The 15,000-nt window shown below is 35.8% G+C and overlaps 1 protein-coding gene across 7 annotated transcripts in view; it reads right to left on the bottom strand.

Moving 5' to 3' along the window:
• LOC135206045 (zinc finger CCCH domain-containing protein 13-like) overlaps positions 1-15,000 on the bottom strand; it is a 31,942-nt gene that overhangs the window by 16,631 nt on the left and 311 nt on the right. For 3 of the 7 annotated variants that reach the window (XM_064237229.1, XM_064237232.1, XM_064237231.1), the window contains exons 2-11: positions 12,147-12,290; positions 8,760-8,877; positions 6,481-6,544; positions 5,819-6,048; positions 4,374-4,481; positions 3,894-4,123; positions 3,102-3,313; positions 1,950-2,151; positions 1,324-1,461; positions 364-548 (exon numbers count right to left, since the gene is read on the bottom strand). In XM_064237229.1, coding sequence (XP_064093299.1) covers positions 364-548; positions 1,324-1,461; positions 1,950-2,151; positions 3,102-3,313; positions 3,894-4,123; positions 4,374-4,481; positions 5,819-6,048; positions 6,481-6,544; positions 8,760-8,877; positions 12,147-12,280 — 1,621 coding nt within the window. In that variant the 5' untranslated portion in view covers positions 12,281-12,290. Of the gene's footprint in view, positions 1-363; positions 549-1,323; positions 1,462-1,949; positions 2,152-3,101; positions 3,314-3,893; positions 4,124-4,373; positions 4,482-5,818; positions 6,049-6,480; positions 6,545-8,759; positions 8,878-12,146; positions 12,294-15,000 lie in introns of those variants that run through there. The other 4 variants (XM_064237233.1, XM_064237235.1, XM_064237230.1 and 1 more) reach the window with 3 other exon arrangements.

The raw sequence follows: 15,000 nt of genomic DNA, 5'->3' as shown, positions 1-15,000 counted from the left end.
AATGTCATATCACCATCTCTATTTTAGGGTCTTGGTCTTTGCTACATATTCATTGGAAAAACTAAATTTCACCAACAAACATTCAAAATTCATCACTTTAGCAGGCAGCCTATAAACTATCTCTCCAAGTCTTTGTCACTCAAAATGTACAAAGTCTATAGTATACTACTTTTGCTCCATCTAAATGCCATTAAACTTCAATTTCAGCCCTTAGGATGAAGTACCCAATAGAGGATGATCAGTACCTCCAACAACATTTTACAGATTATTTCCACTATGAAAAAGCAGACAATACTGTGAAAGAATAGAATTTCAAAGTAAGAAGAGAAATTACAAATATTTTTGCAACAAATTTTAACTAACCTCTCCTCTCTTCTTCTCTTAGCCTTTCCCTCTCTCTTTCTTGTTGCTCAAGCAATTCTCGTTCCCTTTCTTTCATGATTTCTCGTTCCCTCAATTCACGCAATTCCCTTTCTCTCTGTTCTCTCTCTCTTTCTTCTCTCCTTGGATCTTCCCTTCGTCTTTCATCATAGTGATCTCGTTCATGCCTGGACAAATAAAATATCATTAAGAAATTAACTAAGACTATTTACACAGAAACAATTTGAAACCTAGAAACCTACGGTACAGGTACACAGTAGTATGGGATATAAACTAACAACATCTTTTTTTTTCACTTTACCAAGTTGACAAAATCATAGGTTTTGTTGGTTCAATACAGACTACTCTTTTAACAATCAAAAAGCACTAGCATACAAATTAAAATACAAAAGTTACAGGCCAACTTGAAGAGTATGGCTTCATCAAAAAGACAGAAACCCAGTAACAGATTCACTTTAACAAATCAACATAACAAGAATAACATTTGGTTTCATATATCAATACAAGCTCCAAGATCAGGCATTAAGAATTTGTCTGGTGGCTTTTCTATGCCTCAGTTATGAGCACTGAATAATTATTATTCACAGTGATTACACAAACAATTCACTATAATTCATAAAGACCTTTTTCCAAAAGATAAATGACAATACTGATTCATGAAAACGGAATAAAACTTAATTAAGTTTCTGAACTTATCAAAATACCCAGTACAAAAAAAAAAAAAAAAAAAAAAAAAAACCATAAAGAAGTTCCTGAATTCCAGTTTCATCACACACTTTTGAATGCATTTATTTCTGAAGGCATGACCAACACTCATTACACATTGTAATTAATGTTAAAGATGACCGAAAAAATTTTTTCCTTAATTTCCTGAAACACTACAGTTCCAATAACTTATGATCAACGCATACAACATAATACATGCCATTTAACCTCCATTACCTTTCATATTCCCTGTGTCTGTGTGGATCTTTCCTTTCAACTTCACGTGACCTTGGAATGGGTGACCTTCTATCACGTCGGGCTTCTATGAATTCATCGATTCTTTCTTTGTCATACCTTCTGGTTGGTGAATCAGCCCTGAAAAATATGAAAAATTTTAACAATTAACTATAAATGAATTGACTGTGTATAAATGGCTTTGAACTACTTGAGAATAACAATATCTCAAGAAATTTTGTCCATCCCTCATGAAAAGTTGAGACTGATAGTCCATCACCTCTTAAGAAAAACCTTTTCTAGGTGCAACTTCCAAGAGTTTTACCTCCAATAAAGAACATGAATAGTATTTGCTGCATAGCAAAAAAGTACTTAAATATCCACAATCATGCTATAGCCCTCTCTTGTGCATAAGGCAATTAAAGGTTTTTATTCCCTTCCAATTTTAACTTTTAAAGTTAAAAAAGGTATTCACCGCAGAATTTTGCTCACAAAAAAATCAATGACAAATTTTGATGCAACTACAGGTCAATGTCTACTATTCTGCTACTACAACTACTACTTGTTCAATCTTTACACAATTTTCCACTTTTTCATAAAACAGTCCACTGCATTTCCAAACAACTCACCTACTATATCTTTCTCGAGCAATTTGTTCCGGTGATATTCTTCTCATACGTTCATCTATTCGTGGGTCACGGTTACGCGATGAGGACCCTGCTCGAGAGCCCATATTTGGATCCCTCCCATGGCTGAGGGATCTTTCTGGGTGACCGATGCGATCGCCGCGGTAGTCTAAACGTTCCCTTGGTGACCCAGACCTCTTCCTGCCTGAAAATGTAACCGTATCTTCGTCAGGATTCTTACATAACTGATACTGAAGCGCAACTTTTATAAGAAACTTTTAAGTTTCTTTCTGTATGGGCTCCACTCTTTACCTTTGCCTTGTTCTAGTTATCACCCTTCATATAATCAAAAATCCTTTGGGCCAGAGCCCCATTAATGCCTAGAATGTGACTTAACACTCTTGTTAAACTGCTTAATTATATCAATGATTAGCAACTTGTGTCTAACCCTCAGAATCTTCTGTGACTATACATTGTATGTGGAACATTAACAATAGTTGTTAAGTATTTTCTTTCTTTGGAGCAGCTTCATGTGATGAGGCCATATCCAATTACATTATTTTATTTTTAAACCTTAGTCACAGTTTTAAAACCAAGGAAGTGCTTGCAATGTAAGTAAGTAATACCGAGAACCAAGTCAAAATGTGTTACAAATTCATAACTTGCTAAAGAAATGTATTCCAACAATTATGCTTGGTTTCTTTCTCTGATCCCTTAGCAGTTTTGAAGCTGTGAGTACAACAGAGCATTCACTCTTCTGGACAGCAAAGAGAACAGAGTACAGGCAGTCCCCGGGTTACGACGGGTTCGGCTTACGACATTCCGAGGTTAAGGAGCTTTTCAATTAGTATATTCATCAGAAATTATTTCCAGGGTTACAACGCCTACAACATTCATCTGGCAGAAGAAATATGACACCAAAAATGCAAAATAATCAATATTTGAAGGTTTTGGGGATGAAAAATGCAATAAAAATGAAGTTTACATAGTTTTGAATGCACCCAAAGCATTAAAAGTAAGGTTTTCTTAGGTTTTTTGACGATGTTCCGGCTTACGAGGATTTTCGGCTTACAATGAGTCTCAAGAACAGAACCCCCGTCGTAACCCGGGGACTGCCTGTACAGTACTTTTACAAATCTAATATTCCATACTTACTTTTGCTATGCTTCGAAAGGCCAGGCGATATTTTGTGAGATTTCCGAGATCCTGGCGAAGGAGAACGTTTCCTTCCAGGAGACATTAGCCTTTTGGATAACGAGCTCTTTCGACGGGAAGGAGAATGACTACTTTTGTGACTTCTGAGCTTTTCATGATCTTTCTTACTTTGGTGCCCTTTCTTGACAATTTTACTGCTTCCGTGTTTTCTCCTGTAATATAAATACGTATACTTTAAATAAAAACTCCTCATTACAAACACATAACTCTAATATACTGTACAAATAAAATATTTGACATCAAAATAGGCATAACTTTGTAAATACAGACAAACAAATTTATTCAATTATGAGGATCTGCAACATTCCTCACCTGTAAAATTATAGCATCTACAACAAAGTAAATATTTAATGCAAATATTCAATGCAATCTGGGTTCGACATTATATAAATAAAACTGATATAGTGCATCTTTGACTTAAGGCAGGGGATCCAATCCAGCACTGCACAAGTTGATTTCCAACACAGCACAATTTTTCGCCGCTATTGGCACTTTGACGGCTCTTACAGTGCCATAACTTGATGGTGCATCAAGATACAGCACCATAAGTGCCATTAACTTGATGCCTATTCATGAAGTTAGCACTGTTGATGGCACTTATGGGGGCATAACTTAATGTAACATCAAGTTACGGCACTGAAAAAGCATCACATCGAACAGCTGTAAGTCAGGGACGTACATACAATTCTAGTCAAGAATTATTCAAACGAATAATAGGCCTTTATTACTTACGAAGAAGAGGAGGATTTCATCTTCTTCATCTTGCTCCTATCACTCGTTGATGACATTCTTTTGCCAGCTCCACGAGACTTCCTTTTCGCATCACGTTTGTGCCCTGAACGGTGCGGTGAAGAGTCCGTTGAAGACGAACTTGACGATGATGATGTGGAAGATGATGTTGATGAAGACGAACTGCTACTAGATGATGTTAAGCTTCTGCGATAGGCATGCTGGCCATGAGCCTGAACAAAAACAAAAATTACATAAGTTAGCAAATTCTGAGCCATTTCCCGCAGATATCGTATTTCGAAATTTACTAACAAATTATTACCTTTAAGCTCATACTTGTACTACTATCACACACCCAGCGAGTATTACACCAATATTGAGTTTAAGCTGTCAATTCTATTTGTTTAAATTCTAATAAAAAATTTAAACAACTTTTCTGAACAATATTATGACACAATGTCAGATTTACTCCAAAACACCAACCCGTCTCTCCTCCCGTTTTCTCTTGCGTGTTCCTAACTGACTGTCCTTTCTCTGTGGTTCTAGAATTTCTCGCAAGTCTCTGCCATAGTCATCCCAGTTTGAAGAACTCTGTAATTAAGAGGATTATCAGACCTATCTGTTTGACGTAAGCTATATCGAGGGCAGAAACAAGATACCTCAGGAAAATCGTTATTACTTGAGACAAACACTTTTGCTTTGCAACTGCCCAACTTTTATGATGTCAGTGGTCAATAAATCATTGAACAGAGTAGTAAAATTATATTCTAATAAACAACTACAGTTTTACAACTACTCTAATTATCAATAAAATTGACAGACTAACCATTTCTAGTTTAACTTGATTCATTAACTACTTTTCTTTCTCAATACCTAGTACAATGTTATTGTTCCTTCACAGATCTTCATCAGGAGAATGGTGTGTCTAGCTACTGCGAAATGACCATCTTTGAAAACTAACTATTCAATATTCAATCATTCATCACATCTATATATAAAGGAAAAGATCATTCTTGAAGACCTGTTTGTAGGCAGCCTTGACAGAAACGGTACAGAAAAATTGGATTTGAGCAATCTCATTTTTTTCAGGCATTTACTGACTGCTTCTACCAAACAGAGAAAAACTTCATCACCCTATTCCATGAAGTTCATGAGCAAGAATGCAAACAGTAAGCGATTCAGAAACCTTGCATATGAGAACACAATAGAAATACTGCTCTGAGAGTATGGATAAGTTCTCTTGTTAAGTACTTAATTTGCAGGACTTCGAGTCGTCAGGGCCTCTTTCAGTGATGTTACTGCTAGTGAAAACTCTCGTCCTTAAACACAAGCCATGCTAACATAGCAATGTCTGTTTTGTCAGAAGTTCCCAGACGTTCTTCATCAAACCAGCCAGTTAAATAACCTATTCCTGACAAGTCAGCTAGGTTTGACAAAGATTAACTTCAGTTATCTGGATAACAGAACCTTGCTGATTATCAGTATTATTGGGAACACTACTCTGATTAAGATTTTCTGACAGGTCATCTAGGCACCTTGGTACCATGGCTAGGCAGATGTAGATTTCATCCAGCATTAGCCCTCATTTTGAAAAACATTAGGAGGGTAGCTGGTACTTGGTTATTAGTCTATGCCAAACATGAGTAATATTCAAGTTCTATTTTTGGTTATAACAAAGTCCAGGAAAAACATCTTTCCTCGTAGTATGAATTCAACATTTATCATTCCTCTAAATGTCTAGGATTGTCTTGACTTAGTAATGTTCACAGGGTAGAAAGACTTCCATTTACAGCAACTAATACAGGATAGAAAAGCATCCTATGAAGAGTTATTAAAAAATAATACAGTACCTCAATATCCATTACTGTTTGCCATTAAATAACCAAGTATGTACTCCTCTAACAAATGACATACAGAATAACACTTGCCTTCTTGTCCATATTTGAATGATGATGGTGATGAGTGTCCGCAGCTATTTCTCGCATCAACTCCTGGGTTAGCTGCTGGCGACGACGCTCAAGTGCTATCTCACTCTCTTCCTCAAGCCTTTGTGAGTCCCAAACCTCTGCTCCACTTTTATTGGCACTGGCTCGATTGCCGATTCCTGGATGTGCAAAGCCTCCAAGGATATTCTCACAAGCACTCCTCAATCCCAACCCTGTAATGAAAAAAATCCCCCCCCCCCCTTTTGGGGGCCGTTTTCCCCCCCCCCCCCCCAAAACTTACGTAACCATTAATCAAATCATGTGGTACAACAAACAAAACACAACCTTAACTTTGCTAAACACTATTTTGTCAATTAAAAGAGCATTCTTAAGGACAAATGCAAAGTATGGATCTTTTAGTGTGAGAATACAATCATTGCATGTTTAAATTGACGAATTTCAGTATAACATCAGCTCCACTCAAAGCAATCTTTATTAAGCATTTACTTAAAATGCTCTATAACAAATTCCATGAATATTCACAAAATAACTTTTAAAAATATAAATTAGAAACATTCTTCAGTCAAATTCAGTATCTGTATTCAACCAAACCCTTTTGCTGATCATAACTATCAGCACAGACAAGACGAATGAGCTGAAATTACCTTTATTAGGATGGGCCTCCTTAACCTCTTCCTTAGATGTCCTTGTTTCTTCAGAATGATTCAACTGAAAAAGACAAAATAATTGTAGAAGGTACATTTCAATTTTCGCCTTGTAAGTAAGAATGAAACACTTACATTTGGATCAAATATACTGACATGCCAAAAAAACAACAGATATAACCACAAAATTAAATACAGACATATAAAACATAATACTTTTGTTTCAATACAATAATCTACAGGAGGGTAAGACCCATCAGCAACACTTAAATCATATTTTCTGTAGACAAATGCATTTATGCAATAAAGATCCTCCCCTTGTCTTTATTATGTGATGATAGCAGCCACATTTCTTAAATCAGTGAATGACAAAAAGTTTGTTTCACACAAGAAATTTTAGGAGAAACCTGAAGGCGCAATTTTGTCTTCCAACTACTATAAAATTATCACCATATTCACCTACTCCAAAAGAGATCTCTAAATCCCATATGCAACCACCTGCATCCAATCAAAATTTTTTGTTCTTGTTTACATTTCCTGCAAGTCTATTAATAATCTAACTAATTTTTAGGTAATTATTTCTATCTCTGGCTCATATACCTTCATTAAATCCACGAATTCATAGCAGGTTTAATTTTCACTTCTACTTTTGACACTCCCTTACACAATGAAAGAAAATGACAAATTCCTTGAGTCATCAAAAAATTATCAAATCAACAGGAACATGCATACACAGAGCCACAGTGCCATGCAACATCACAGATCCTGTGAGAAGCAAATGGAAAATAAAAAGCAATGGCAGATTATATAAGCTATCTCAATATGTACTATCTAAATGCTGAAAAATGCAAATGGAACACTGTACATCATAATATAATAAAAAATTATGATAAAGCATTCCAGTCAATGTTAAAATAGTAAAATGTAAAAAAATACCATTTGAATCTACATTCATAATTGTATACATACAATTATGTTTAATGCACAAGTGTGTATATAATATTAAACCCACAAATACTTTAAGTTACCCAAGTCTGGAGTAACAGTGCTGAACATCTCGAATTCCCCTTTACCATGTATCAATGACTTGCCTTTAAGATGGGTCTTTTGGTAGCCTATAGAAGTTGTTTGCTCTCTTTTAAGATGAGAATGCTACCAATAAAAGGATCTTAATGAAAATGACCCCTGCAGAAGGCTTGCCTTTAACATTCTTAGGGTAGAATTACAATGATAACACAAACTTCAGAAAATCACCTGCTTGGTTTCAAGACCCCTGTGGTTCTTGAAGCTTTTGTACATAAAATAAGGGGTTTGCTTGTTGCCTGAAACTATCTAGTATATCATATTTCTGCAATTTTCATTTATATTGATTTCATATTTATGCAATTTTTACTTCATTCAAGACTCCAGCATATTAAACAAATCTTTTAAATGTATTAACAGCGAATATGAATACAATCAATATGTTAGAAACTCTTCTAGACATAAAATCCAACTTGTTTACATGCTGAAGAAATGAAAAATAAAATTTTTCATTTCATTTCAACATTACTTTCTCTCAATAAACTAAAGTAAAGGGCTCATGGAAAGAAACAATCAACTGGCATAAAATAAAATCATACTACTACTCTACCTGGGAATTAAGATGCAAAACCCTTGGTTGTAAGTGGAAAAGAGCACTTTGTATTTAAAGGCAGCAAAATGGCATAATATGCGCAATGATGATCTTGTAATCAAGTTCAAGACAATATTATGGCAAAATCCCAGAAGAAATTCTGATGAAGTAATCTTTTAATATTAGTCTCGCAAACTTTTGGTTTCATTTTTTTCAGGAGAAACAAAACTAGGTATATTTTAATTATTGGGTCCTTTGTAAAAACAAAGTCCCTACAAAATCAAAATACAGAAATATTAACAAGTAACCTTCCATACAATCATAAACAAAGCCATATTTAATAACTGAAAAATATATAAACAATATAAACATTCACTCTTGCCAACATATTATCACAAATACTTCATTAAACCAAGCAACAACAGTAATTATATTACCTATATGTATAATACTGCATGTAGACGACTTATGTACAGAGAAGTAAAAGTCTACTAAAATCAAGCTTTACAGCTTCTGCATGCAAGCTTTAGAAATTAAAAGTTGTCTTTCACATATCCAGACATAAGCCAATGAATGGCAAGGGTATAATGGTGCATGGAGGTGATCTGAGCGTACAAAGAATTGGGTTTCTAGCTGCGTCTGAATGTATTGGTCACTACCCAACCTTTGCGGCCAGAGGTTTCTCAACCTGCTGCTGCTGCTGCTGCTGCTGTGGCTGCTGTTGTTGCTTCTGCTGTTGCTGTAACTCCTTGACCAGTTTTTCCGGCTTCTTCAGATGACTTCTAAGTCATCAATGCAGCAATTTGGGAAGAGATTGCATTGAGCTTTGTCATAACCTAAGCTTGAAACTATTCCTCACATCTGATATCTAAATTACAGGCAGTCCCCGGTTAAAAGCAGGGGTTCCGTCCCCCAACCTAGTGCTGCTACCCAAAAATCGCGGCTAACTGAAAATCACCGATAATTATGGTGATAAATGTCATTTATGACATTGTAAGTGCCAATAAACCAATTACGTAATGGCATTGTTAACTGATGCCGATAAACCACTTACCAACACTGACAAACCGCTTAGTGATGCCAAAAATCTGGTTAATGACGTTGTTAGCCAAGTGCCATAAACCCAGATTGCTGTTAACCGACACAGCCGATAAACGAGGACTGCCTGTAATACATAACCCCATCTTTTTATGCTGACAGTTATTCAAATGACTAAAACTTTCATCTCCCTACAAAACCAAAGATTATCATTAATGGTGACAAAGGTGAGTGTCTATCTTGTGTAAAGCATATTCTACTACTTCTTATATCAATGCTTTAATATCATAGCCCACACAGCTTTGTAGTTGGACATTCTATGAGTTTTGGATGGTATGACAAATGGGCATTAAGCTGATGAGAGAAAATAATTGAAAGTGAAAACGTTGGACAGAGAAAATGGTAATGTATGACAGAGTGAAGCTAAGTACGTATAAATGAGAATGAAAATGAAAAACAGCTTTTAAATTATTTGATCAAGAACCAAGTTTAATAAGTTGAAGCAAAGAAAAGAATGCTAAAGAATTCACCAGCTGTAAAGGACACCACGAGCTCTCTCTCCTCAAATCTTAATTACTTGCTATACTAATGGAAGTCTTTTCTGCAGCTTTACAGCCTTTACATTTCCTCAAGTGCGATAGCATGTGCCTAATCTTCTGGATCTTATACAATACTAGTACAGGCAGTCCCTGGGTTACGACGGGCTTGGCTTACGACGTTCCGAGGTTAAGGCGCTTTTCAATTATATTAATCGGAAATTATTTCCAGGGTTACGACGCCTGCAACGCTCATCTGGCAGAAGAAATATGACTCCAAAAATGCAAAATAATCAATATTTGAACATTTTTTTTATGGAAAATGCAATAAGAATGCAGTTTACATAGTTTTTAATGTAACCAAAGCATTAAATGTAAGGTTTTCTAAGGAATTTTGATGATGTTCCGGCTTACGACGATTTTCGGGTTACAACGCGTCTCAAGAACGGAACCCCCGTCATAACCCGGGGACTGCCTGTACATATCACTGGGGTCAGCTACTTTTACCAAACTTCTCCACAACCTCTTGCTGTTGTTAAACTGTTAATTATACTGTTTTTCTACTTTAAGGCTTCCCTCCCACATATTTATGCATTTTAATAAAAGTGCTTTACATCAAAAAAAGGAAAAAAGAAACTAGGCACTACATTATATACATAAATTGTACTGGAAAGCCCATGCAAAAGATGAAAGTGCACTGACGATTCAATACTAACTGATGCTATCTCATGCTTATGCAGATAGCTCTCACTGAGATTCCAGTCTAAGATTAACAGGACCACTCTATGATTAAAATGTTAACTAGTGAGCTTGCATCTGGTGCCTCTTTTAAGAAATTAGTTTCATTTAGTTTAAACATTAGCGGTTTCTACCAGGAAAATACTTCAGTGCAGCTTCAGTACAAAAACGATTTCAAACAAGCATTGTTAGTTCCTATATCATTATTGTAAATAATAATTGGGGCAATACATGCCACCAAAACCCTGATGCTACATTTTACAGGTAAGCTCATTCGTGAAATTATTGAGTATATATTGGTTTTCTCACCATTGTATAAAAGTATTTCCTACATTACTGGTTGGAGGTTAAATTTCCCAACTAAATCACTCAAGTTTCTTACATATACATCTCAATTTAATGGTTAGATAACAAGCTGTATTAAAATTAGATTGCCTAAATTGCTGTATAGAAAACCAGATGCAATACCTGTAATATGCAAGAAAGAGCTCATATACCGAACACTTGTCTGTTCTGAATATGTTGGTGGTGTTAGGTTTATACTTATCCTATGCAGTCCACCAATAGTAAAAAGCTTGTCATAATTCATCAAATCATGGAACTGAAAACATTTAAAAGGTTCCATAATAATTTTCATATTTCTGACTCCAACCTAATCCTCAAATGCCTTAGTATTTTTGCATTACTCAAGAACATACTCTGCCAAATTCAAATTTTCCCATTACTTGAGGTAGTAGGCCAGTAAGCCTGACCCATCATTTACTTGCTGCTGCTTCATATTTTGACCACTGCAAGATAGGTGCTGAGATTATTACTAGGTTATTGGCTGCATCTTAATCAGACCTACTATTTGTTTCATTATAAGGTATTTTAACAAATCCACTAAGCCTCTCTTCAATAAGAGTTACCAAAAGATTTGTTCTTCCATAATAATTGGTCCCAGGGGCAGTTACAGAGACTGAACTGTTTGGTTAATTTTAAGAGCCCAATGAAAACATAAAAACTAAAAGATTGAATGTAATGTAGCTTCGATCTACAGTATCCGTTTATCTAAAACTACTGTATCTGTATATCTGAGCATTCTTTGAAACTCATCTCACATATATCTAAAATAAAAAAATATAATATTAATGAAACTGTCACAAGGTTCTTGTGCAGTATTCATATATATACATAGCCACACAAACACATTCAATATTGCCTGGTTGGGAATTATTCAACAAGCTAAAAGTGAACAAGTGGATATGCTGTAAGAAATAAAAGGGGTAACTGTAAGTAGTTTCACTAAAAAGCTTCCACTAATACTTAAAATGGTAAAAATACTTTAAATTTGGCAACAGCTTCCTCCCACAGCAGGGTGAATGAAATAAGATTTTTGCACCATGAACCAACACAATGAAAATGTATGTGCAATGTGATACCCTAGAATTCTTATGCTTTTAGAGCACTCCTGCACTTTAGGGTATTCAGACATGCTGCATAATTTACAGACTACATGCTATGTGCTGACCAGTGATATTTTAGCCTTTTCAAATTTTAATTATCACCTCATATTTTACAAACAATTTGGTCACTTCTAATCAGAATCCCCTTAACCTGATGGAAAAGGGTTGTATTTAGAATCATAAAACACTCATAAACTAAAGACATCTTTAGAGATCTCCAAACATCATGAACTCCAATCTTACATTAAATGACTTTGTTGTCCACATAGTGCATTAAATCTAGGATTAACTTACTTGGTAATTTCAACAGTCTTAGCTCTGGAAATATCACAATGAGTAATTTTCCCAAGACGATGAGATAAAAGAGTCCGTGATGCCTCGGGTTCAACGTGGCTTGACGGCCTGCGAGGGTCCACTAAAGGCATCATGCAGTGACATCTGCTGAAAAAATATTTGCAATCAAATTCTGTATAAAAATGCAATCTGCTGTATTACAGCCATTGATAACAACTTTATTAAACAAACCCATGGAGGATTCATGCACTAAGCTAAAATGACGGGATTTCCTCTCATCTAGTCATTTTAAAGTTAGCACTTGATAACTGTCTAGCACTATCCTCTATGAAAACTTTACAAAAACTTATATTATTTTGATATCTTGTACCTATAAATCAAATCTCTCCAAAGACTCAAGCTACCTTACTTCACAACACAACCAATCAATAAATAAAATGCAGTTATACACATCCAATAAATGAAGACCATAAATAACATGGTAGAGTATATAGAAGATAATGGAAGCCTACACAGACAAATATGTTGATTTTTGTGCTAGGTGCAAAATTATCAATCCAGCTTATTACCTGTATACCTGCAATCTTTGGCTATGATAAATGATTACCAATCCAAGGTTCATCAGAATTACTAAGCTACTTAGCCTAACATGTTATATGGCTGAGTCTACCTTTCCAGCCTCCCTATGTAGGTAAAACTAGGCAAATGCAAGGCCAGTACTTAAATTAAGCTCCAGGATAGGTTTGTATTAGGCAGCACATTAAAAGTTGCCTAACCCAAGGTAAAACTGAACACTACTACCTACTAGGTAGCTTCCATACCCCTCTGGTTCGGTAACAACAAGTTTCTGTGCAAAATGGATGCTGCGTTTAGTACTAGCCCCTTAGGGATGTGTGTAGAAACATGAACAAGATATGGTAAATATCATAAACATGAAAATAGGACACCAAAATACTATAGGAAATTACGATTCCGAAGAAATACCCGACATGAAGTTGGGCAGATCTACCGTCTGCAATTTTACCAAGCTCCCAAAGGGTAAAACACCGCACGGACTGGCCCAACTCACCGACTATCACGGCTGGCAACCACCCTCTGAAAAAGTACTTTCAACGCGTCCTGACACCGGAGATGGTCATCAGTCACGAGTTGTTGTTGGTGAGAGAAGGAGCTAAAGACCTCTACTCTCGTTTCGAAGTAAGTATTTTCTCCAAAGTTAGAAATTAAGGCCATATTTTAAGATTTAAACAGAGGGTAATGAAAAAGGTGGCCAACGCAGTGCAAACTTCACCAAAAAGCTTTAGAAATTTTTACTTACAACTCGAAATATTTAGAAGATTGACGCCATCTCGATGTTTGCGGAGTCACTTGTGTCAATAAACTTCCCATTTCCTGTGCTAAATCCGCACACCACTTGTACCCACAGATGCTGTGGCACTTTCATCACAACAATCGTACACCTGAACTCTTACCAGCACTTATTTGTACTTATTAAAGGGGACTACAGCATTCTTTGCAGCGTTTTGCGCTCTTCAATTGTTTATCAGTATTGTCAATTGGTATACGTATGTTTACCTCCAAACTAGGTATAAGACTTACACAAAACCGGGGAAATAAGTGAAATTAACGTATCTATTTGTAGTATATAGTATACATATTACAGCAATTTTATGATTATTGCATTACTATGACAACTAGAATTCATGGAAACAGTTTGTAAATGCATCGGCGTATGTGTGATGCTCCACTAGATTGGCAACGATGAGTCATTTTTCCTTGCATCGTCTGCTCGTAAGTATACATTCGAAATATCTGTAATTTTTCGGGGTTAATTTGGTTGCAAAAAAGGGATAATAGACATGAATTAAATAAACATTTTGAAGTAAAGTTGAACTAAATAATGAGTAAAGTAAACAATTAGGGGAATAAAGCTTTGCACCTCATATTCAGTGCTGTCGTCTGCTGCTCGTAACTGTGTTTGTGGAGTGAGTACTTAGGAACCAGGAACAGCAACGTGGTTCAAGTGCAAAGTGGAGTGAATCAAGACCAAAATGTGTATAATTACAATCAAATAAGCACTGTGGAGTTTCAGTTGTGATGGCAGTAAGGATAAAACCACCAATTACAAGGTAAAAATGAATTCAATTCAAACGATGACCCCAGGAATAAAAAGTTCCATACTTTCACTAATGTAGGCAACAAAATGTTGTTTCATCGTGGTGATTACAACTGCAATCTTGAGTAAGATTAATAATCGTTACATATATATGCTAACACTGTTCAAATGAGTGCTGGGAAGGCTGGGAAAGATGGTGGATTGTCCGTGGTTAGACCGGCCAGCCTGACGATAGCCGCCATATTGGATTTCAAAACTGCCTTGAAAACATATTTTACGAAGAGCGTCACATGCTTATTTTAGTTAGTATGTGGCTTTCATATATCACATTATGTTGACAAAACTTCAATCTTTTGAATGGTATGCATAAAGTTGTAATTGTATTCTTATTTCACCAATTAAATATCGAGTGAATAAGACCCGGCCAGTGTGATGACGATGGATCGTCTGTGATTGTTTACCCTACCTAGCCTAGGTTAGGATAGAATTTTACTAGCCTATGCATTCAAATAGCCTAGGTTTGGATAAACTAATGTTAAAAACCTACCAAGCCTTAATATGAAAGAGTAGGGCAATGTAACTGAGGCCTACTTTTCTTAACAGCTTAGCCTTGCCCATTCATAGGCTACCTCTAGGATACCTAACTAGCCTAATCTGGGTTTCCCTAAATCCAAAGCATTTGATTACTAAACAACAGGCCAAAGGATACTATAGATTGAAGCGATCTAGAGAAACCTA

The sequence above is a fragment of the Macrobrachium nipponense genome, chromosome 29 (genome assembly GCF_015104395.2).
Source record: "Macrobrachium nipponense isolate FS-2020 chromosome 29, ASM1510439v2, whole genome shotgun sequence".
In the NCBI taxonomy this organism is placed as follows: domain Eukaryota; kingdom Metazoa; phylum Arthropoda; class Malacostraca; order Decapoda; family Palaemonidae; genus Macrobrachium; species Macrobrachium nipponense.
This window is presented reverse-complemented; position numbering and strand designations above follow the sequence as displayed.